The 22,857-nt window shown below is 37.9% G+C and overlaps 1 protein-coding gene across 1 annotated transcript; it reads right to left on the bottom strand.

Moving 5' to 3' along the window:
- Positions 1-1,872: 1,872 nt before the first annotated feature.
- On the bottom strand, positions 1,873-21,139 carry LOC139155286 (vomeronasal type-2 receptor 26-like). The gene is made up of 6 exons (XM_070730408.1): positions 20,964-21,139; positions 20,188-20,479; positions 12,552-13,415; positions 9,033-9,254; positions 5,459-5,585; positions 1,873-2,771 (listed from the first exon to the last, which is right to left on the bottom strand). Exons 1-6 carry the CDS (start codon positions 21,137-21,139, stop codon positions 1,873-1,875), a joined length of 2,580 nt encoding a protein of 859 aa, XP_070586509.1.
- Between the last annotated feature and the right edge of the window lie 1,718 nt (positions 21,140-22,857).

Raw genomic sequence — 22,857 nt, 5'->3', positions numbered from 1 at the left:
ATGGTATCGAAAGCCACTAAGAGGTCAAGAAACACCAGGATAGAGGATAAACCCCTATCCCGGGCCCATCAGAGATCATCCAGTGCAACCAAAGCAGTTTCTGTGCTGTAGCTGGATCTGAATCCTGACTGATGAGAGACCAGATAATTGGCCTTGTCCAAGGACCATTGGAGCTGGAGTGACACCACCTTTTCAACAACCTTCCCCATGAAGGGAAGGTTGGAGACTGATGATAGTTATTGAATACAGCTAGGTCCAGGGAAGGCTTTTTGAGGAAGGGGAACACAAGTGCTTCTTTGTAGGGAGCCAGGAAAGACCACTCCCTCAAGGAAGCATTGATAATCTCCTGGACCCAGCTCCATGTCACCTGCCTGCTGGCCAAGACCAGCCAGGGGAGACACAGTTCCAACAAACAGGTGGTAGATATCACAGTTCCCATGCCCTTGTCCACTTCATTAGGTGTTACCAGACCAAACTGCTCACACACAACAGGACTAAGACAGGCCCCTGTCACCTCGACTGACTCATTGTCAGCCGACACTTCATTCCAATTGGAGTCAAGGTCCATCTGGATCTGGGCAATTTCATCTGCAAAAAACCTTATTAAAATCCTCAACACTACCCTGGAAGGGTTTGTTTACCCCCCCCCCCCCCGCCGCTCCAATTAAGGAGGAGCGAGTCACCCTGGGCAAGATTCCGCAGATGCAATCAGGGTGACATGATATGCGCATCTTGTTGCCCTGAGCACCACTTTGTAAGTCTTAACATGAGCACTTACAAGTGTTTGGTCATATTCAGATTTGCTTTTCCTCCAATGTTTCTCTAGACATTTCTTCTGGCATTTCATCTCCTGAAGTTCCTCAGTAAATCAAGGAGATCTCCAGGGTCTACTGCCACAGTGAGGTCGCAAAGGCACAATCCAATCAAGAGCCCCTGCCACTGCCATATTCCAGGCTGAAGCAAGGGACTCTGCCAAACTGTGTACAAGCAAATCCGGATAAAATCCCAAGCATCCTCTGAAAGCCCCCCGGGTCCATCAGACACCTGGAGCAGAACCAACTAGTTGAGTTAGTTTCCATTTCTTACTGTTCAATCATAAGAATACAAAAAATTGTAAAAATGTGTGCTTTGTTTAAGTCAGGAGATCCCAAACTTGGCAACTTTAGTAAACTTGTGGACTTCAACTCCCAGAATTCTCCAATCATCAGAGCTGAAGTCCCCAAGTCTTAAAAGTTTGTTTGTTTGTTTATTATTAATTGGACTTGTATGCCGCCCCTCTCCATGGACTCGGGGAGGCTCACAACATATAGAGAAACACAACAGTACAGTTATCCAATTAATATACTAAAAAGTTCTTAAAATTCTAACTGGAGATCATTTAAACTGGATGCTGCATTATAAATATAGGGTGGTGATCAAATACCCAAATTTTGATCATGTAGCCATAGGGATGCAGTCATAAGTGTGAAGGCTGGTGCCTGATCACTTTTTCATTACCATTGTAACTTTGAATGGTTATTAAATGAATAGTCATAGATTGAGGACTGCCTGTAAATTCACTCTGTACAATACAAATTGTGGTAAAATGTTTTCTATGAATTTTATTATCATTGTTACCACCCAAACTTTATATTAATATCACAGACTGAAAAAGGTTTCTTGGAAAAGGAAACATTACTTTAAAGATACCTCCTGGTTATTTTTTCAGGTGTCTTCAGAATGAATGTGTTCCAAATGAAATACAGACTTTTAAGAACTTAATTAATATAGATGATAGGACAAATATTCAACACAATTTTCACCGTAAAATACACATAAACATGAAAATCAATCTGTAATGAAGATTTCAGCTATATTCTTGGACATATTCAACTACTTCCTTTTTTTTCTTAGCTGCCTGTTGTTCAGCTCTGGTCTTAGAAGAATAATGTAGCACTTGGGGAAAAAGATACAGATCAGAAGCCCAGCACTTGAGGCTAACATTGAGAAGATCTCCACAGCCACTGTGTATTTCCCCCTAGTGCTCAGGTAAGTTGGAACAAAGGATATCCAAACACTGCAGAAGACCAACATGCTGAAAGTGATGAACCTGGCTTCATTAAATGTATCTGGTAATTTCCTGGCAAAGAAAGCCACTATAAAACTAGTTATAGCCAAAAAGCCCATATAACATCTTGCAAAGTAAAACAAAATCAAGGACCCTTCTTTACATTGTAGGATGATTTTTGCACTACCTGAGTGAAGGTCAGCATCTGGGACAGGAGGAGAAATCGACAGCCATATAACACAGATCCCAACCTGAATTAATGAGCCAGATAAAACAAGAGCATAGCCCAATCTTTTCCCCACCCACCGGCTCATCCTGCTTCCTGGCTTGGTTGCCATGAAAGCTAGAATCACAGTCAGAGTCTTGGCCAGAATACAGGAAATAGCCACAGAGAAGATGATGCTGAAACCAGTCTGACGGAGAACACATGCCACCTTATTGGGCTGACCGATAAATAGTAGTGTATGCAGGAAGCAAAGCAGGAGGGTGATGAGGAGAATATAGGTGAGATCCCGATTGCTGGCTTTGATGATGGGAGTGTTGTGATACCTCAAAAATGTCCTTAGTATCAGAAATGTGATCGTGGAACAGAAAAGAGAAAAACAGGCTAAAATGATCCCCAAAGGTTCTTTATATGACAAAAAACTTATATCTTTGGGAATACATGAATCCTTCTTTTTGTTGGGATAATTTTCATCTGTGCAATCATAACAGTCATTCATATCTGTAATGGAAAGAATGTATCATGGAACTCATATGAATTTATAAATATTTATAACCTTTATAATATTATATAGGGTTAAATATTACATTATGTTTTACTGCAAATTGAAAAAAAATGTCTTAATTATGGTCAGGTTTATGAAATCAGATATGTATCTCTTATCTAAACAATTACAATAACATCATACTTATATTGCTATTTGAAAGTACAATGCAAAAATATTGGCCAATATTGGCTTATAAAAATTATTTTAGGGAATGGAATCATGTATGTCATATATTTTATCTATGCAATACAGCAGGTTTCAATCATTTTTTCCAGTCTAGTCTTTATGCCCAAACAAAGTTTATAAAACCTCACAGAGAGGAGGAGGAGGAGCAGGAGCAGGCTTTACAAATGTGCAAAACTGTCTTTACAAATTGGCAAACAGAAAATAAATGTGTGTGTGTGTGTACATTCATAAATAATACATAATAAATATATTTCTGGAAGGAATAGCACAACATTAATATTCTATTATTAGAATAGGAAGAGGAGGAATGGGGGGAAGAGGATTTATAAGTTTCCCAAATTTGCTTTACAATTGACAAACAGAAAATGGAAGAGTTTGCCTCCTGAAATTGTGGTGAATTCATCACAGTTTTTTCTTAAGAAGAGACTAGATCAGTGATGGCGAACATATGGAGCCATATCTACTGGCACGCAAGCTGTTTCCATAGCTTGAACATGCATGTGTGTGCTGGCCAGCTGAATTTTGGCTCACATAGAAGCTCTGGGAGGGTGTTTTTGGCTTCCAGAGAGCCTCTGGGGGAATGGGAGAGTGTGTTTTTATCCTGCCCCAGGTCCAGGGAAGCTTTTGGAGCCTGGGGAGGATGAAACACGAGCCTAATGGACCCACCAGAAGTTGGAAAATGGGGCATTCTGGCCTCCAGAGGGAGGGAGCAGGGGGAGCTGTTTTTGTCCTCCCCAGGCTTTGAATTATGGGTGTGGGCACTTGCGCATGTGCAATAGCATGCACCCAAGCTCTTTCAGCACCCAAGGGAAAAAAGGTTCGCCATCACTGGACTAGATAGTCACTTATCTGAAATAGTATAGATTGAGCAGGGGGATTGAGTAGAAAATCCAAAGGTTCCTTCCAGCTCATTCATTCATTCATTTATTCATTCATTCATCCATTCAAATAGGTTTGTCTATGTGTCTCTCTGTGTGTGTGCACGTGCATGCACACACACACAAACACACATACATGCACAAATACACACACAAAGGTACAAATACAGACACATACAGACATACACAAACAACCACACACAAACAGGATCACACATAGAAATATAAACAGACATATGCATAGACACACAGAAATAAATACAGATACAGACACAGACATAGTGTATGTGTATATGTGTATGTATGTGTGTGTGAATATATATGAATAGACACACACCATTTGTAAAGTCAACCTATAAATATACTCAAACTTACGAAGAACTGAAATGTATGCTCCCTTCCATATTTGGGTATACAGTGGTACCTCTACTTAAGAACTTAATTCGTTCTGTGACCAGGTTCTTAAGTAGAAACATTCTTAAATAGAAGCAATTTTTCCCATAAGAATAAATGTAAAAGCAAATAATGTGGGCAAACCCATTAGGAAAAATAAATAAATAAAAGCTCAGAATTTGGGTGGGAGGAGGAGGAAGAAGATTAGGAGGAGGAGGACAGTCGTTGCTGAAGGAAGAAGGTGAGGTGAGTGCTCCCTTTTGCCTTTCTGCACAATATATGCTCCAGGGGGCAACTTTGCACCGGGTGTATGGGAGGCAGTGCGAGGGAGTCACCACAGTGAAGTGGTTTATTCCCTTTCCAAGTGTCCAGAGAAAGGAAAACATTCCATTTGCTCTGGGCTGCCAAAGCCTCCTTAAGCGCCACCGAAAGGCTCCTGTGGCAACCCAGAAAAGCTGGAGATGGCTGGGATTAAAGGGGGGGGGGTAGGAAACTGGCCGGGCCTTCATGCTGCTCTCAAATTTTGTGGGAAATTTTTCTGGGCTCAGGTTCTTAAGTAGAAAACGGTTCTTAAGTAGAGGCAAAAAAATCTTGAGCACCCCGTTCTTATCTAGAAAAGTTCTTAAGTAGAGGCGTTCTTAAGTAGAGGTACCACTGTACTTGATACTTTTTGACAGAAAAGCATTATAATATGTATATTTATATGTGTATGTGTATGTGTATGTGTATGTGTATGTGTATGTGTATGTGTATGGATATTCATATCCTCTTTATATATAAATATAAAGGGTAGGTTCCAATTTACCTGAGTGTCGGTTTGCTTCCTCACAATACTGCATGGCTGCAGACGTGCTTTATAACAAACACGCACACACACCCAAAAACCCAATCAAAATCAAAATGGTGACATATGTGCAGTGCCGGAAACTCAGCTTCTGCACATGTACAGAAGGATTTTTTTTAAATTTGAAAATAAACCCCCAAAAAGTTTTTTTAAAAAGAGAAGGCAATGCCCACGGACCAGCACTGACCAATCAGGTTCCGTGACATCATCATGATGTCATCGGGTGAATAGGTCCAAACCGGGAGAACCCTACATAAATACACATACAGTCATGTATATAAAATATACAATAATGTATCTTTCTGGAAGCAAAAGAATGAAAATAATTTTCTATCCTTACCCTCATTTTCTGCAATTTTTCCTTCTGGGCATGGTATACAAGAGTAGCAGCAGAATGGTTTACCCTCTATGACTTGTTTACTAGAACCTGGAAAACAGCTTGGCGTACAGAGAGAAACGGGCTGTGACTAGCTCATAAAGAAACAAACCAACAACATAAATTATGGTCTTAAAATTGATACTCTGAGAGAAACATTGCTTTTCTGGGGGCTTTTCTTTCTGTTTAATATATCTGTAATACATCCATGCAGGGGTGAAATCCAGCAGGTTTTGACAGGTTCTGGAAAATTATCTACCAAGCCATACCATGTCCACTAAACCATGCCCAAAGAATCGGTATTTTAAAAGTTTGGATTTCACCACTGCATCTATGTTTTTAGGGCATATTCTTTTTGAAATATTGCACTGCCACTTAAATTTCTTGGATTAGATTTTCAAATATTTTTATAATGTTACATAACGGTCCTCAACAAACTAAGTCATAATCTCATTGATTTAAATCATTTTTGAAATATTGAACTGCCACTCAAATTCCATGGATTAGATTTTCAAATATTTTTATAATACATAATACGGGGGGGGGGTGTTACTTTCTTCAACTAACTATGCCATATGCTCATTGATTTTAATCATTGTAAGATCAATTTCAATTTTCAGGAATCATAATAGTTTAAAAAATGTATCCAACTTCAGTAATATATATAAATATAATTAAGAAAAGATTTCTTTTTAAGGACATGTGCTTTTAAAACTACTATAGTATTCATAAGTGGACCCAGAGCCACAGGATAATTGTGTCTGCATAAAGAAAGAATGAAGAGAAATACTAATTCTCTCTTGTTTACATCAAAAGATATTCAGCATTCATATAACAGAAAAATAATCCTCCCATTTTATTCTGATTTGATTATATCTGTGATTGGTTTTAAGAAGCCCACTAACAAATGGCAAGAGAAAGATGAATAGAATATATGTTGCACAACTGGTAACATTCAAGAATCCTCCCAGTGCTGGGATACTTCTCCAACGTGGCTGCTAAACAGGAATAAGATGTTTCTCTCCTGCTGACTATCTGCCAATTTTATAGTCCTGCTACCAGATTTTGAATGACAGCATTTAGGAATGATCAATTTTTTTTCAGATGACCATGAACTCATCCAATATGATGAATTTTGAAGATTGCAATTCCTAGTGGGAACTATAGAAAACCAGGTCATCCATCTTTTTCCTTTTGGCAGAACATTTTCTTAAGGATGCATGGGTATTAGCTACATTTTTAAAGCTTCTATTTTGCTGTGTTTCTTATCTCTAAAAATTGATCAGCTGGTTGAATGTTGACTTATTTTAACCCCCTATTGGATTTATTTATTTATTTATTTATTTATTTATTTATTTCCTTTGTTGTTTTTGACTTTTGTTTGTTTTGTTTTGAATAACCTTTGTTATTCAAAGAAAAGCATGCCCTGGAATACTGCAAGGTTTGAACTTGATTTACATCTATATTGGCCTTGGAGATTGTTTTTTCAAAAATCTTTTTTTATCCTAGATCGAAACATTTGAAAATATTCTTGCTACCTCTATTTTGAGAAATATCCTTAGTGACTCTGAGAAGGGTTATCTTTCCATTGCCAAGTTACTTCAGAGCTAAAATGTATCAGATTTCAAGCAACAAACTGTGACTGGTAGAAAAAAGACCATTCAGTAAAATGCAAATCCAAGTTGAAAATGTTTTTAAAACAGTTTGATGAAACAATAATGCTTGCAAAAAAATGTTCCAATGCAAGTAATTGGAGTTAAATTAGATTCACAAAAGGAACTAGATTTGAAAATAGTAAATACAGTGAAGGAGATGGAAAGAGATATTGATATTAAAACATAGCATTGACTGAGGGAATTATGTGTACCTTCTGAAGCTCACGTTTTCATTCTCTTATAGCAGCAGAAATCTGACTAAATGGTCAAATGAAGAAGATTGGAAAATGGATTTACAGATTAACAGAGTTGGAAGGGACCTTGCAGGTCATCTAGTCCAACCCTGCCCAAGCAGGAGATCCTTACATTTGCTCATACCTAGGATCGAATTCACAACCCCCTGATTGTGAGGCAAGAGTTCCACCTCTAGACCACAGCATTATACTCCACTTGACAAAGGATAATTAATAAAATACTGGATCCTAGGTAAATCAGAATTAATCTTTGAGATGATTGTGGATAGATAAAAATTCATGGCAAATTTCCTATACAGTTGAATACCATTTGAATATTTATTTATCTATCTATCTATCTATCTATCTATCTATCTATTTATTAGATTTGTATGCCGCCCCTCTCCGTATACTCTGGATAACAGAGTAACTTGATATATTATAGAAATCCAATAAATAAATATAGAAATAGAAATCCAATAAGTAAGTAAGTAAGTAAGTAAGTAAGTAAGTAAGTAAGTAAGTAAGTAAGTAAGTAAGTAAGTAAGTAAATAGATATCACTCTTGCCTTTTTTGTTTGATGTTCTATCTGTTAACCATTTGGTCATTAATCTGTTATTTTAGCTTTGTATTTTAACTTTTTTTAAATGAAAATGAAAATCATTCTACTTTCCCCTAAAGGTTTGAAGAGTGTTTGAATATTCCTAGTATTAGTCAACTTTGATATAATTAATTGTCCTAGTTGTATGTAGAAATAGTTTCAGCAAGAAAATAATTGCATATTGTTGGCTTTGAAATAATGCCTGTTTTGTTCATATCTGTATATTTCACCATATTTAGAGATAAATGTGATTTTTAGCTTACTATGTTTTTTACATTGTAAGACATAAGTAACATAACAGACACACACCAGAGAATAATTAGAATTGCAGAAAAAACAATTGCTACCAACCTGCCTTCAATTGAGGACCTGTATATTGCACTCTCTTAAAAAAAAGTTATGAAAATATTTAGAGACCCTCACAGCCTGGACACAAACTGTTTCAATTTTTACCCTCACAACAATGCTATAGAGCACTGCACGCCAGAACAACTAGATATAACAGTTTTCTCTCTGAACACCATCACTCTGCTAAACAAATAATTCCCCCAATACTGTCAAAGTATTTACATACTACGTCTGTACTACAGTTAATTTTCTCATTGTTCCTATCACCCATCTCATCCCACTGAAAACTATATACTGTAACTATAATATTGTTGCTTGTATCCTTACAATTGATATTGACTAATTCCTAATAGGATTTGATTGCTTATTTGTACCTGGACTATCATTAAGTGTTGTATATTATGATTCTTGATGAACTTATCTTTTCTTTTATGTACACTGAGAGCCTATGCACAAAGACAAATTCCTTGTGTGTCAAATCACACAATAAAACATTTATTCTATTCTATTAACTGTATTGTTCTACTTAATGAACTTAACACATCTACTAGAGAGCAGTTACAATAGATTCTATTAATGAATAAGACCAAATATCATAACAAACTATCTTTCATAATTCAACCATATTTAAAATAATGGCTAAGATTCAGTGATCACACATGGAATAAAAATTTCCCAAGTAATCAATTCCTGGAATCTACCTGGTTAAACCAGCTACTCCATATTATGGCATCTTTCTTGATGATTAACATTTTGTCTAGAGAAGAATGTGGATGTATCTGTCCTATTTTCACCACTGTTTGGTTTTCAGAAAAAATAAAGTTGATTACATCAAATCCAGCTATTAAATTCCCATCCTCATCAAATGTCATCTTTTCTTCAATACTATTATTGAATGCAGAATGTCTCAAGAAATTAGGAAGCTACAATACAATAAAAAAGGAAATGTATTATAAATACTGAACATGAAAAGGCTTCTGTAAATCAAATGGATTTGGGCTTGTAAAAATATATGCATTTAATTAATCATTCAAAATATATTTATTATATGTTTATCTGGGGTGGAAGAGGGCTGAAATATTCCGATTGTGCTAGGGAGAGGCAGATATGGTGGAAGACATGGGGTAGGCCGCTTGTGGGGAAGAAGGTACCACTGCTTGAAAGCAGTTCCTTGTTCCGGCCCCATGGACTCAACCCGGAGAACTGGAGACAAGTGAAATCTGGACCCTGGGCTCAGGCTGTGGCTGCTCAATGCCAGGTCTGCTTTAAATAAAGCTCCTCTCATCCAGGATTTACTCCTGGAGGAGGAGGCAGACCTGGCATGTGTGACTGAGACCTGGCTGGGCCCAGAGGGAGGAGTTCCTCTCTCGGAAATGTGCCCAGACGGGTTTTAGGTGTGGCACCAGCCACAACCCCAGGGAAGGGGGGAGGAGTGGCAATTATAGCCAAGAAGACCATCAAACTGTGTAGGCTTGCTGCCCCTGAGATTGCGGGTTGTGAGTCCCTTCTTATGTAGTTGGACCTAGGGGTACAGGTAGACTTGTTGCTCATGTATCTGCCTTCCAGCTGCGTGTCAACAGTCCTGCCTGCGCTACTCGAGGGGGTGGCCGGGCTGGCGGTGGAGTCCCCCAGACTTATTGTCTTGGGGGATTTTAATCTGCCATCACTCGGCGGATCCTCTGGGTTGGCACAGGAATTCATGGCCACCATGGCAACCATGGATCTGACCCAAGTAGTTCAGGGCCCGACCCATGAGAAGGGGCACACTCTCAACATGGTTTTCCTCTCGGGACAGTTGAGTAATGATCCGATATTAAGGGCTTAGGGACATTGCCTTTATCATGGTCAGATCATTTTCTATTGCAGCTGGATTTTAAGGCCTGGAATAGGGCTGCAACAGAGGCTCTTGACCAAATTGCGCCTTTGCGATCTCTCTCTGGCAACAGACCCTAGAGGTCTCTTTGGTTTACCGAGGAGCTCCGGGAAATGAAACACCAGAAGAGAACTCTAGAGAAGCGTTGGAGAAATACCAGATCCGAATCTGACCGAACACTTGTAAAAGCTCATATTGAGATTTACAATGTGGTGATCAGGTCGACAAGGCATACAATGTCGGCTTGATTGCGTCTGCAGAATCCCGCCAGCCACCCTGTTCAGGGTGACTTGCTCCCTTCTTAACCAGGGGAGTGGGGAGCCCTTGTAGGGTAGTGCCAAGGCTTGTAATCAGTTTTTCACAGACAAAATTGCTCAGATTCGGACTGATCTTGACTCCAATTGGAGTGCAGAGTCGGCTGACAATGAGTTAGTTGAGGTGACAGGGGCCCCTCTTAGTCCATCTGTTTGGAGCGAGTTTGACCTGGTGACACCTGATGAAGTGGACAAGACCATTGGAGCTGTGAGTTCTGCCCCCTGTTTGCTGGACCTGTGTCCCTCCTGGCTGGTTTCGGCCAGCAGGGAGGTGACATGGAGCTGGGTCCAGGAGATTACCAACGCTTCTCTGAGGGAGGGGTCCTTTCTGGCTCCGTACAAGGAGGCACTTGTGTGCCCCCTCCTCAAGAAGCCTTCCCTGGACCCAGCCATATTCAACAACTACCATCCTGTCTCCAACCTTCCCTTTATGGGGAAGGTTGTTGAAAAGGTGGTGGCGCTCCAACTTCAGCTGATTATCTAGGCCCTCGGCAGTCAGGATTCAGACCCAGCTACAGCACGGAAACTGCTTTGGTTGCGCCGATGGATGATCTCTGGTGGGCCCGGGACAGGGGTTTATCCTCTGTCCTGGTGCTTCTTGACTTCTCAGCGGCTTTCAATACCATCGATCATGGTATCCTTCTGCGCCAACTGGAGGGGTTGGAAGTGTGAGGAGGTGGTTCTCCTCCTACCTTTCTGGTCAGTCACAGTTGGTGTTAGAGGAGGGTCAGAGGTCGACTCCTAGGTCCCTACCTTGTGGTGTTCTTCAGGGGTTGGTCCTCTCCCCTCTGCTGTTCAATATCTACATGAAACCATTGGATGAGATCATCCAAGGGCATGGGGTGAGTTACCATCAGTACGCTGATGATACTCAGCTGTACATCTCTACCCCATGTCCACTCAGCAAAGCAGTGGAAGTGATGCCCCAGTGTCTGGATGCTGTCAGGGTCTGGATGGGTGCCAACAGGCTCAGACTCAATCCAGACAAGATGGAGTGGCTGTGGGTACTGCCTCTCAAGGACACTTCCATCTGTCTGTCCATCACCCTGGGAGGGGAATTATTGACCCCCTCAGAGAAGGTCCACAACATGGGCATCCTCCTCATTCCACAGCTGACATTAGGTCCGCCTGGTGCACCAGTTGTGGCCATGTCTGGACTGGGAGTTACTGCTCACTGTCACTCATGCCCTTATCACCTCAAGGTTCGACTACTGCAATGCTCTCTACATGGGGTTTCCTTTGAAGGGTGTTCGGAAACTTCAGCTCATCCAAAATGCAGCTGCATGAGCAGTCTTGGCCTTCCAAGAAATGCCCATATCTCACCATCACTCCGCGGACTGCATTGGCTACCAATTTGTTTCTGGACACAATTCAAAGTGTTGGTTATGACCTATAAAGCCCTACATGGCATAGGACCAGATTATCTCTGAGACCGCTTTCTGCCGCACGAATCCCAGCGATCGGTGAGGTCCCACAGAGTTGGTTTCCTTAGGGTCCCATCGACCTCTGTGGGGGGCCCGGCCCTCTGGAATCAGCTCCCCCCAGAGATTTGTACTGCCCCCACCTTCCTTGCCTTCCGAAAAAGCTTAAAAACTCATCTTTGCCGCCAGGCCTGGGGTTCCTTAGACCTTTCCCCCTGACCGATGAATGCTTAGTTTGACTGCTGAATGAATGATTAGAATTTTAAGATTGTTTTTTAAGGTATAATTGGATTGTTATTATTGTTTCCTGTTCTTTCCATACATGCTGTGAGCCGCCCCGAGTCCTCAGAGGGGGCCGCATATAAATCCAATTAAATCTAAATCTAAAATCTAAAATTTAAAATTAATTTCATCATTTCCAGTTCTTGCTAAGAGAACCACTAATACTAGAAACTATTCGTACTTTATATTAAGAACAAAAAGGAAGCAGAGAATCCAATAGTGGAAATGGAAAGACTGCATTAAATTGAAATAATTTCATGAGATGGAAAAGAAAAGCAAGTACTGTCAGGTTTTTCCAGTTAAGATTCAAGGTATTATATAGTACATTACCTGCCAAAATGGTTGGTTATGAATCTGTAGTCCACCATCCACAATTGTTTTGTGTTTGAATCCAGATGCAAACATGGCACGTAAACCATAAGCTATGGCATAAACAGCATTGTAGACACTGTAGCTATAGCCAGACATGGACATTTCAAAAAAGAGGGCAGGGACTCTCTTCAGTTTCTCCTTCCCAGTACAAATGTTCACTTTTTCTTCATGGATAAATGGACTTAAAAATCTACAGTTAAAAATCTGCTCCCAAAATCCTTTGAGAAAACCATCTCCTTTTGTGGTGGAAGGGTTTCGATTCTCAATAAACTGCTGAAATCCAGGCACATCACTGGAATGAAATGCAAAGCCTAAAGCTCCATGCAAAATTCCTAAATCCCAATACCTTTGAAATCCAAAAGAAACAATCTCCATTTGGGCAGTGAAGATCCATAATTTTCCTAGGGGTTTCCTAGGTTTATGGTCTACATCTTCATCTGATAGATAAGATGCAAATCTAAACAATCCCATGGAATGAGATTCACCATAGAAAAGTGTTACTGTAACCTTACTGCTGATCAGTGTATCATAAATCTTTTCCCCTTTATGCAGCATCTCAAACAAATCACTAATAAACGTTACAACAGGGATTTTATGTATAAAAGCAAGGCAGACACCCTTCTGAGAAAACATGGGGAGCACAGTTTGCACAAATCTTTCTCCATTCTTATTATCCATAATCACCACCCCAATCCATATCCATCTGAAGTTCAAAAGCAGAGCCAGAATTCCCTCATATTGAAGCTCTTCCTTAGGAACCATCTGGTAGAAGGGAAGACCAGGAGATTTGTCCTTCATCATTCGAGTGGGACTATAGGTGAGCTAAAGAAATCCATAAAGTGGAAATATGTCAAAGAATAATCCAAACATTTTTATTCCAGACTATGTCAATAATGGGAAATGACTTTTTGATCAATGTCAAAAAATTTAATCAGTTTATATGGCACAAGGGGGTAAAAAATGAGAGGGATATACAAGATTTTACAGGATGCCAGAGGGGGGAAAAAAAGGTAGATTCGAGGTACCTAATGTCAAATTGTACTTTGCTGCAAATTGTTTTATGTGCATGAAGGAATTGACATTTTAAAGAAATAATAGAATTTTAGAGCTGGATGTTCAAAATCTGAGGTTTGGGTTGAATGATTTCTTATGAAATGACAATGTGAATATGAATGTAGATTTTAAGAAACATTACTTTAAAAACATGTTGCTCAGTATGTGAAATATTTATAAACCAAAGCTATGTACAAAGATATTACTATTGATATTCTTATAAGAAATGTTTTATCAAAGACAAACATGAGGACTTAATGCAAGAGAAACAAGGAGTAAAATGTGAAGGTGAATTAGCAACAGAAAGATATTCCTTCCAATATTTTTCTTACAATAAAATGAAAGACAGGTTAATATGGGCAGAACTGAATAGAAGAAAACTGAATTTGAAAGAGTTATGTACAAATGATATAAATATGGGTATCTGGGAGAAAATGTGGCAAACTGGTGTTAAATTTACATTGTGTTGTAATTTAAAAGAGATTTTCTATTAAATGAATTATTTTAATTAAATATTAATGCTATATGACTATGGTTCAATTGTCTAAAATGATTCAAGGAACATCAAACCAGTGTTGGAAGTATGAAAAGCAAGAGAGAATATTTTTTAATTACAAATTACTGTTGAAATACTTTGAGTGAATCTATTAATCATGCAAAATATATTGCAGACTAACATCACAATGAAACCAGATATTTTTTTCTATTTGGAGTGGGGTAGGGTTTGGATAAAGAATTAAGAAAAACATATGGAAACATAATATTTTTATGCGATTACCAATGATGATTCAGTGGTTAAAATGCAGTGCTGCAGGCTCAAGGTTGATTCAGCCTTCCATCCTTCCGTCATTGGCAAAATGAGGACCCAGAATATTAGGGGAAATATGCTGACTTTGTAAATTGTTTGCAGGGTGCTGTAAAGCACTATGAAGAGCTATATACATCTAAGTACCATTACTATTTATTAATTTTTATGCCACCCATCTTCTCTATAAGGTGACTCTAGATTACTAAATGCAAAAAATTGGAAAATCTATGAAAAGCTACAGTGAAAGACAAAATTAGCTGAAATCTTCAGAAATGGCAAAGCTGCCCAGTCTGGTCATTAAAAAAAGATTTTTTTAAAGGACTGTAAATATTCTATAGAAGAATTAAACATTTTTGTTGAAGGAAGAAAAGCCTGAATTGATTCTTGGATTTCGAAGATTATAAATAGGCAATGAGAATGAGGGGGGAAAATAAGTTGGTAATTCTTGAAAAGAAGGCATTATTTCCTTCCTTTTAAAAATATCTCAGTCATTTATTTTGTTTTATATACTTTTAGTACTTTTTTTAAAAGAGTGAGAATAACCTAATCATTATGTACATTTTTCTACTTATTAATTTAATTTTTTTGCATTTGCTTTTGGCCAAATATTGAAGATAAAGGGGAGAAAAAAATGTCCATTGTATTTTTCATCAGTATAGTTTTTCAGTGTACAATTTGTTTGCAGTAATCAAGGTACAGGATAACTAGGACAAGTGAGAGTGTCTGAAGCGCTTCCTTATTTAGCACAGGATATAATCAATGCACAAAGCACAGAATTATTGAGTCTGTCATCTGCACCTCTATAACTGTCTGGTTCACTTCTGCAAATCAACAAGAGAGACACAGACTTCAGAGGATAATTAAAACTACAAAAAAAAAAACAATTACTGCCAACCTGCCTTCCATTGAGGACCTGTACACAGCACAAGTCAAAAAGAAGGCAGTGAAAAATATTTATTGACCCCTCACATTCTGGACATAAATTGTTTCAAATCCTACCCTCAAAACAATGCTATAGAGCAGTGTTTCCCAAACTTTTTTGAGCTGTGGCACATTACTGACATTTGCAAAATCCTGGGGAACATTGAGCGGGGGGGGGGGGGGTTAAAAAAAGTTTGGACAAAAAAATCTCTCTCTTACTCCCTTTCGCTCTACTTCTCTCTCTCTCCCTTTCTCTCTCTTCCTTCCTTCCTCTTTCTTTCCCTCTCTCTCTCCATCCCTCTTTGTTTCTCCCTTCCTTCCTCTCCTTTTTGCTCTCTTTCTCTCTCCCTCCTTCCCTCCCTCTATGTCTTTTCCTCACCCTCCTTCCCCCCTCTTTCTCTCTCTCTCGCTGTCTTTCTCTCTCTTTCTCTCTCTCCCTCTCTTGCTATCTCTTTCTCTCTCTTGCTATCTCTCTTTTTCTTTCTCTCTCTCTTTCTCGTACACCACACTGCAACAGCGGCATTGAGCAGTAGCCGTGAGGCGGTGGCAGGGTGGTCAGCTATGAGGCGGAGCTCCGGAATGGAGGCACTGACAGCGGTGGCTGGACGTGTTGCTAGACGTCATACAGGCTGGCATTGCGCTGGGCATGGGCGTCGGGCTGGAGCCTCTGTCCAGGCCCAGCCAGTAGGCAAGTGCCAGCCATGCAATGCCAGCATGTACGGCATACAGCAACATGTCCAGCCGCCATCAGTGCCTCTGTTCTGGAGTTCTGGCTCACAGCCGACCACCCTGCCGCCGACCAGCAGCTACTGCCTGGTGCCGCTGCTGCCGCCGCCCTCCCGCTGCTGCCGCCCTCCCGCTGCCGCTGCTCTCCCACCGGCCCCCAAAGCTCGCCGCCGCCAGGGAAGCTCCAGCTGGGTAAGGCGCTGCAGCTGCCGGAAAACTTGGAAGGTGCAAAGAAGGAAGCTCAGCTTCCGGTCTCACAACTTTTTGCTCTTCGCACTCTCAGCAAAAATCTGTGAGACCAGAAGCTGAGCTTCCTTCTTCACGGCACACCTGACCATGTCTCGCAGCACACTAGTGTGCCGCGGCACACTGGTTGGTAAACACTGCTATAGAGCACTGCACATCAAGACAACTAGACACAAGAACAGTTTTCCCCCCGAATGCCATCACTCTGTTAGACAAATAATTTCCTCACCACACTGTCGAACTATTCACTGCTGCATTACTATTAATCTAATCATAGTTCCTATCATTCATCTCCTCCCACTTATGACTGTAACATGTTGCTTGTATACTTATGATTTATATTAATATTGATTGTTTCCTGGTTGCTTATTTGTACCCTATGCCAATCATTAAGTGTTATACTTCATGATACTTGACAAATGTATCTTTTCATTTATGTACGCTGAGAACATATGCACCAATGACAAATTCTTTGTGTGTCCATTCACACTTGGCCAATAAAAAATTCCCATCTAATCTAATCAAGAGCTTCCCAGCCATAGTTGCCACATGCTTTTAATCAGGAGTTGGGAATCTTGGTTATAGTACTAAATCTTGGCTTTAAACCTGAACAAAACAGATCTAAAAAATAGGCAACTTTGTTCATTTCCTCAGGAATACCTAGTACAATTTCATTCCAGATCAGAGTCCTAAACTATATCTCGGATACCTGAGGGGCAGCAGTGGCTCACTTGGTAAGAAACTAGGTCTGTTCACCACTAATGTCAACAGCTCAGTGGCTCAATTCTCATCAGCGAATAAAGCATGGAGAGACAAGAAAGGAGCCTCTCCCAATTATCTACCAGCATTCAAGCATCCTGCAGGAAAAGATAACACCACCCCCAAAAAATCCTTTCACAGAGGCAGCCAGCCACCTTGTTGATCCCTGGCTAATACATGCTATACATGAAATAAATAAATAAACCTCAGCCTTCTTTCTTCAGGCCCTATATAAAGCTCTTAACAACAGTGTTATGATTACTACAAATATCATGTAAGATATATCTGATTTTCTTCTCAGGATAACACATAGATAGGGAAAATACTGGGGATGGAATCTATTTTGATTAGCAAAGCTTTTGACAAGGATTCTGATGGCATTTTCATTCACAAGTTTTTATATCATAGTATGAATGCTGCTATAGAAAATTAGATCCATAATGAGCTTGATAAGCACATCCAGAGACAACATTACAAACTACATGTTAAACTGATGGGGTATTGTGGGGAGCTGTCTAAGAGCCAGTATTATTCAACATTATTAAAAATGTCTTAATGGAAATTATTTTTGACCACCAGAATTACAAATAACAGAACACTGACAACTCTGCTTAACACTCAGGAGAACAGATTATGACTGCTCTAATTTGGAGTGGCAAAATGAATGGACTGACAGGAGCAGGATATCCTTTAAAATATATAAATAAAGTAATATATCTAGAAAGAAAAATACAGCTGGGAGACTCAATGGTTGGAAGTATACGTATATGTGTTCCTTTCAATGCTATGTTTTTATGAGAAACCTACCTCAAGTAAGAATGAATATATTTATATAAAGCCTATGAGGCTTTTGTACAAATTCCACACAGTATAGCAGATATATTAAAACTAGCAAACAATGAATAAATAAATAATATCCTACATCATTTACCTAATGTTAGAATGATTATGGGTTGTAGACTGGAAAGAGGAATATTGAAATCAATGACTGACCTCTTTATTTTCAAATAAAAATGAAAGATAGCAAATGCTTATGATTACACTAAATGGTCATAATCATTAAAATTCCTCAACTAAGTGAAGAAATTTGGGGTTAGGTTTGGTGGATGATTTGAAATTTTCTTCAGCAGATGGTTTTGTTTTACCTAAGCCATTAAAGAAATCTGGACTGATAACTATAGATTTAAATGGAAAATAAGACCAGCAATTTTGGTAAGTTTATACTGTATTTCATACAACACTGGTAATCTTCTCAGTCCACATTAAGAAAGAAATTTCCTAATTCCTTGCAAAAACACCTTTACTTGGGGAAAGTGATGTGGGGATGAGGGAGAGCCATCTTAAAAAAATGGGTTTTTCAAAGAAATTATTATCATGGAATATTCTAACATATTCCTCACCAAAAGAACAAGCTATTAAAGCTATTAAAAAGTATATTCAGTTTTAAAGAAAATATCTCATAATCAAAACTTACTTGTTTCCAAAGTATTTTACCAGAATCATAGCAACTTTTCCTGAATCATACTCTAAGTTTAGATGTCAACACTACCTGGGTAAATATGGCTATCCTTTTGAAATGTTAATACCAATTATTATTCAATTTAGCAAATTAATGTTATTGTTGTACCCAAAACCTGGCTCACTTAAAATAACCAATTCTCTTTGAAGATAGAATGCAATTTTGAGATAGTTATTTAGTATAGTATATATGTATAGTACATAAAACCTCTGAGCAAGATGTTCCACTTTGCTGAATAACCATGAACAAAAGCAGAACTAGAGCTTATATAAATTTAGTTTAATAACTTGCAAATTATGGATAAAGAAAAAAACATGGAAATTATTGAATAATGTTGAAATGTTTTAGTTCAACGCATTTGTGTGATATTTAGAAATTATTTATCCTGTTTTACAAGATCAGTATGCTAACCATATTACGTTCAAGATAGAAACAATCTGTTTACTAGTCAATAAAGAGAGATTCTTCTCTGTCATTTCTGAGGTCAAAATCGGCTTGCTGTAAATGTTTATTTGTTCTTTATATAGTTTTTATTCACCTCATGTCATAAGCTTGGTATTGAATGCAGCTTATCTGCATATGTGTGTTACTTTTTACCACTGAACATGTACGTTATTACTTTAATTGAACTCATGAAAATAAACCTATAGGATTTGCAATTTTGTATTCAATAACCCAAACAAGTTCCTGAAGATTTTGTGGCAAGATTTCAAAGAGGGTTGGCATGATCTCCTTCCTAGAGCTGGGAGAGAATGACAGGCCCAGGACTAGAACTCAAGTTCTTCCAATTTCTAACTTGATTCCTTAACAATTTCACCAGATGGCTCATAATTAGTTATGGAGTGACCAACTAAGTAAACTAGCAATCATAAATGATTTTAAAAATATAAAAACTTAAACCATAATGTGGGTCATTTTTGTTGTCCACATAAAAATATTTTCTAAATGTGGATTTTGAATTTTTTTAATGGAGGAAGTTAATTATTATCAAATAGCATAATATGTAATATAAAATATCCTTTTTCTATCTCCTGACTAATTTTTTCAAAGTCAAAGTCAAAATCTGATAGTTCTTATGCTTTTAGGAAAAGAAAAGTTTCATTGCTGTGGAGGATACTAAATATAATCAACACACTTCAATTATTAAAGTATGTATTTGATGACGGTGTAATCTCAAATGTTAGACTGAATCTATACTATAAATATCCATTTTCCATACAATATGGCACTCACTCAGACTCCAGAATTGTATCCAGTGGAACAGGAATTTTGAGAAGATGAAAATGCAAAAAAATAATAATAATTGATAAATGACTCATTTATTGATATACTTGAAGTAAGAAACTAAATAACTTTTCATTGTCTTGGAACTCACTTTATCTAATCTCATAAAGAATATATCAATAAATCATTGATTTGTTAAAGTAAGAAATTAAAGAATGTTTTATTATTTTGGAGATTACTTTCATCTAATATGATGAACAGTTGCTCAAACTCCAGAGTTATATCCAGTAGAATAGAGAAAAAGTAAAGAAATTTAAATTCTCAGGAGCAATTCCTACCTGGGGAATTTTGTAGATCTCCAGGAGAGTCCTGATACCAAGAGAAGTAAGGGAATCCAGTCCCCCAATCACTGCAATCAGCTTCTTATCCATGTTGCAACTATAGTTTGGATAGAAATTCTCCAATGTATACAAAAGGAGCATAGTGGAATGATAGGTCCATTTTCCACTATAGTAATTGTCAAAAATTTGGAATCCCAAAGTGATATTGGGAAGTATTTGAGGATTATCATTAATCTTCTTTATTGCAAAGGCCAAAGCCAGGATATGTTGATAATGCTTCGGAAGCATTCTGAATATTGTATTGTGTTTCAAAGAAATAATTAATACATCATAGTCAATATTTTCCTTAGATTTATTCTGTAGAATTTTATGGTATTTGTTATATTAGGTTTTTAGGTACAATATTTAACCTGAAGTACTAACTTATTGATAATAAGTAGAAAAATTCATCCTCTTAAATAAAACAAGTACTTTTGATAAAATATTATTTTAATATAATTTTAAATACCTAGATGACACCAAAGCTAATTTCAGACACATTTCCTTAATAAAAAATGTCATGGGAGTAACATTTCTTCAAATTGCATAGAATTAAACATAGTTTTGCAGAACGCAAATACTGTAATCTGTTATGTACACAATTTAACAACTGTACATAAAGACCCCTGAATTTCATTATTACACTAGCTTTGGTTCTGCAGTATAAGATGGAACACCAGCATTCACTGCAAGACCAGCATAATTACAATAACAAATGAAAATGGATTCCTTACATAAACTCTTCAGGCCCTGGAGGTGGAGGATTTTTTGTGAAATTTTTGGCATAAGAGAGGAAAACCCCATGAGAGGCTATGCCACCAATGATGAGGTCCCCATCTTGATGATATTCATGAACTGGGTATTCCGAATACTGGACATTGCATTTCACAATAGGAGCTCCATATGGCATATATGACAAAAGAATTAACAACGCTAACCCTGTTTCTGACATTATAAATCTTTTTTCTATCTACCCATGGTCACTGGAATAGTTTGTGAATTATTGCAAAAGTTTACAAAGTTCTCTGATCTATTTAAATATCTAAATACTAAATACTAGGGACCATATTAATATGCACACGTCTGTCTCTTATCCTTATCTCTGCTTCAAATACTAGAATAGACTTTGTATTTATGGCATAATTCTCTAATGAAATAATCTATCTAATTACTGTTCATGACTGACAACATATCACTGTGCCAGATTAGCTAATTGCAAACATATTATACGGAAAATGGAATTGCTATCATTTTAAAGCTAGAATTCCTTGTAGGATTACTAAAGAAAACATGTTTGTCATGTCTGAACATTGTTTTTATTGCAACCTATTGAGAAAGAAATATTCCAAAACTAGGGGTAACTAACAATACAGGTAGTAAACTTATAACAGTTCATTTAGTGACTGTTCAAATTTATAAAAGCACTGAAAAAAGTAACTTATGATCATTTCTCACACTTATGACCCCATGGTCATGTGCTCAAAATTCAAATGGTTGGCAACTGATTCATATTTATAATGGTTACAGTGCACAGGGTCATGTGATAGATTTCCCCCCTTTTTTGCAGGGAGTTTAATCTGTTTATATTTATTGACAAAAGTTTTATTCCACCTTCTTGGTTTTCAATTAGAAAATTCTCTTGGTTTTTCTTTTTTACCTTCTGCTCTTGCCCTGGTTGTAGGTCCTTGTTGTTACTTTCATCTTGGCTTTCCCTCAGTCTATCCTTTTTGTCCAATAAAGTTTCCTCAGAGCTTAGTAACTCGAGATGATCTTTATCTCTCTCCCCGTCTTACTTTCTTTCTTGGTCTTCTATATCTTTAATATAACAATCAAAGAATTCCTTTGCTTCATCCTCGGTGGAAATTTTATATTTTTTATCCAATAAATGTATAACCATTCCTTCCGGAACTAGCCATCTGAAGGGTATCTTGTGTCTGCTAAGTTTTGTTGATAGGTGATGATATTTCCTTATATTTTTCCTCACTCTTCGGGGAATTTGTCGCAATACTATTATTTCTCTTCCTCTGAAGATAAGTGTATTATCTTTGGAAAGGTGGTATATTTCATCTCTTACAGATCTTTTTGTAAAGTGAACATGAATTTTCCTTGGGAGTCTATTTCTTCAGGCATCTCTTTTATGACTTCTGATACTTCCTGCAGTGTTCTCTCTGTTATGGTTGTTAATAAATCAAAAATAATCTGGGGTAGATTTTTATCTCTTGACTCCTCAACATTTTGAAATCTTAAGAAGAAAGCTACCTTCTCAAGTTCCAGGTTTATAATTGCCTATTCTAGGGTTTTATTTACATATTCAGTTCTACTTTCTGTAAATTGCAGCCTTGTCTCTATTCTTTCACTGTGTTCCTCAATTTTTTGTATGTTTTGCTGATTATCTCTAATCGTGTTTTGAATAGCATGTAGCTGACCTACCCTTTCATCAATTTTTTAAATTTCTTCCTTAGTCCCTGTCAAAGTTTCATAATTTTGGTCTATCAACTCTTGCATCCTGATCATCATTTCTTGTATTGCTGTCAAAGTTGAAAGAGTCGGTGCATCCTGCTGTCCTGTTGTCTTATAACTGGGAGTTTGAGGAGTTAATGGAGGTGCAGTTGTTTGCTTCAATTGCTT

The sequence above is a fragment of the Erythrolamprus reginae genome, unplaced genomic scaffold (assembly GCF_031021105.1).
Source record: "Erythrolamprus reginae isolate rEryReg1 unplaced genomic scaffold, rEryReg1.hap1 H_1, whole genome shotgun sequence".
Taxonomy (NCBI): domain Eukaryota; kingdom Metazoa; phylum Chordata; class Lepidosauria; order Squamata; family Dipsadidae; genus Erythrolamprus; species Erythrolamprus reginae.
Note: the sequence above shows the minus strand (reverse complement) of the source record. Positions and strands in the feature narration are given on the sequence as shown.

What these genes read in the sequence shown, in the direction of transcription:
- LOC139155286 (XM_070730408.1), bottom strand. Translation starts at nt 21,139, where the DNA reads ATGCCATATGGAGCTCCTATTGTGAAATGCAATGTCCAGTATTCGGAA. An exon ending in GGAGTAGCTGGTTTAACCAG is followed by an intron (nt 5,586 to 9,032) that starts GTAGATTCCAGG and finishes TTTATGAGCTAG; the next exon opens with TCACAGCCCGTTTCTCTCTG. An exon ending in AAAAATTGCAGAAAATGAGG is followed by an intron (nt 2,772 to 5,458) that starts GTAAGGATAGAA and finishes TTTCCATTACAG; the next exon opens with ATATGAATGACTGTTATGAT.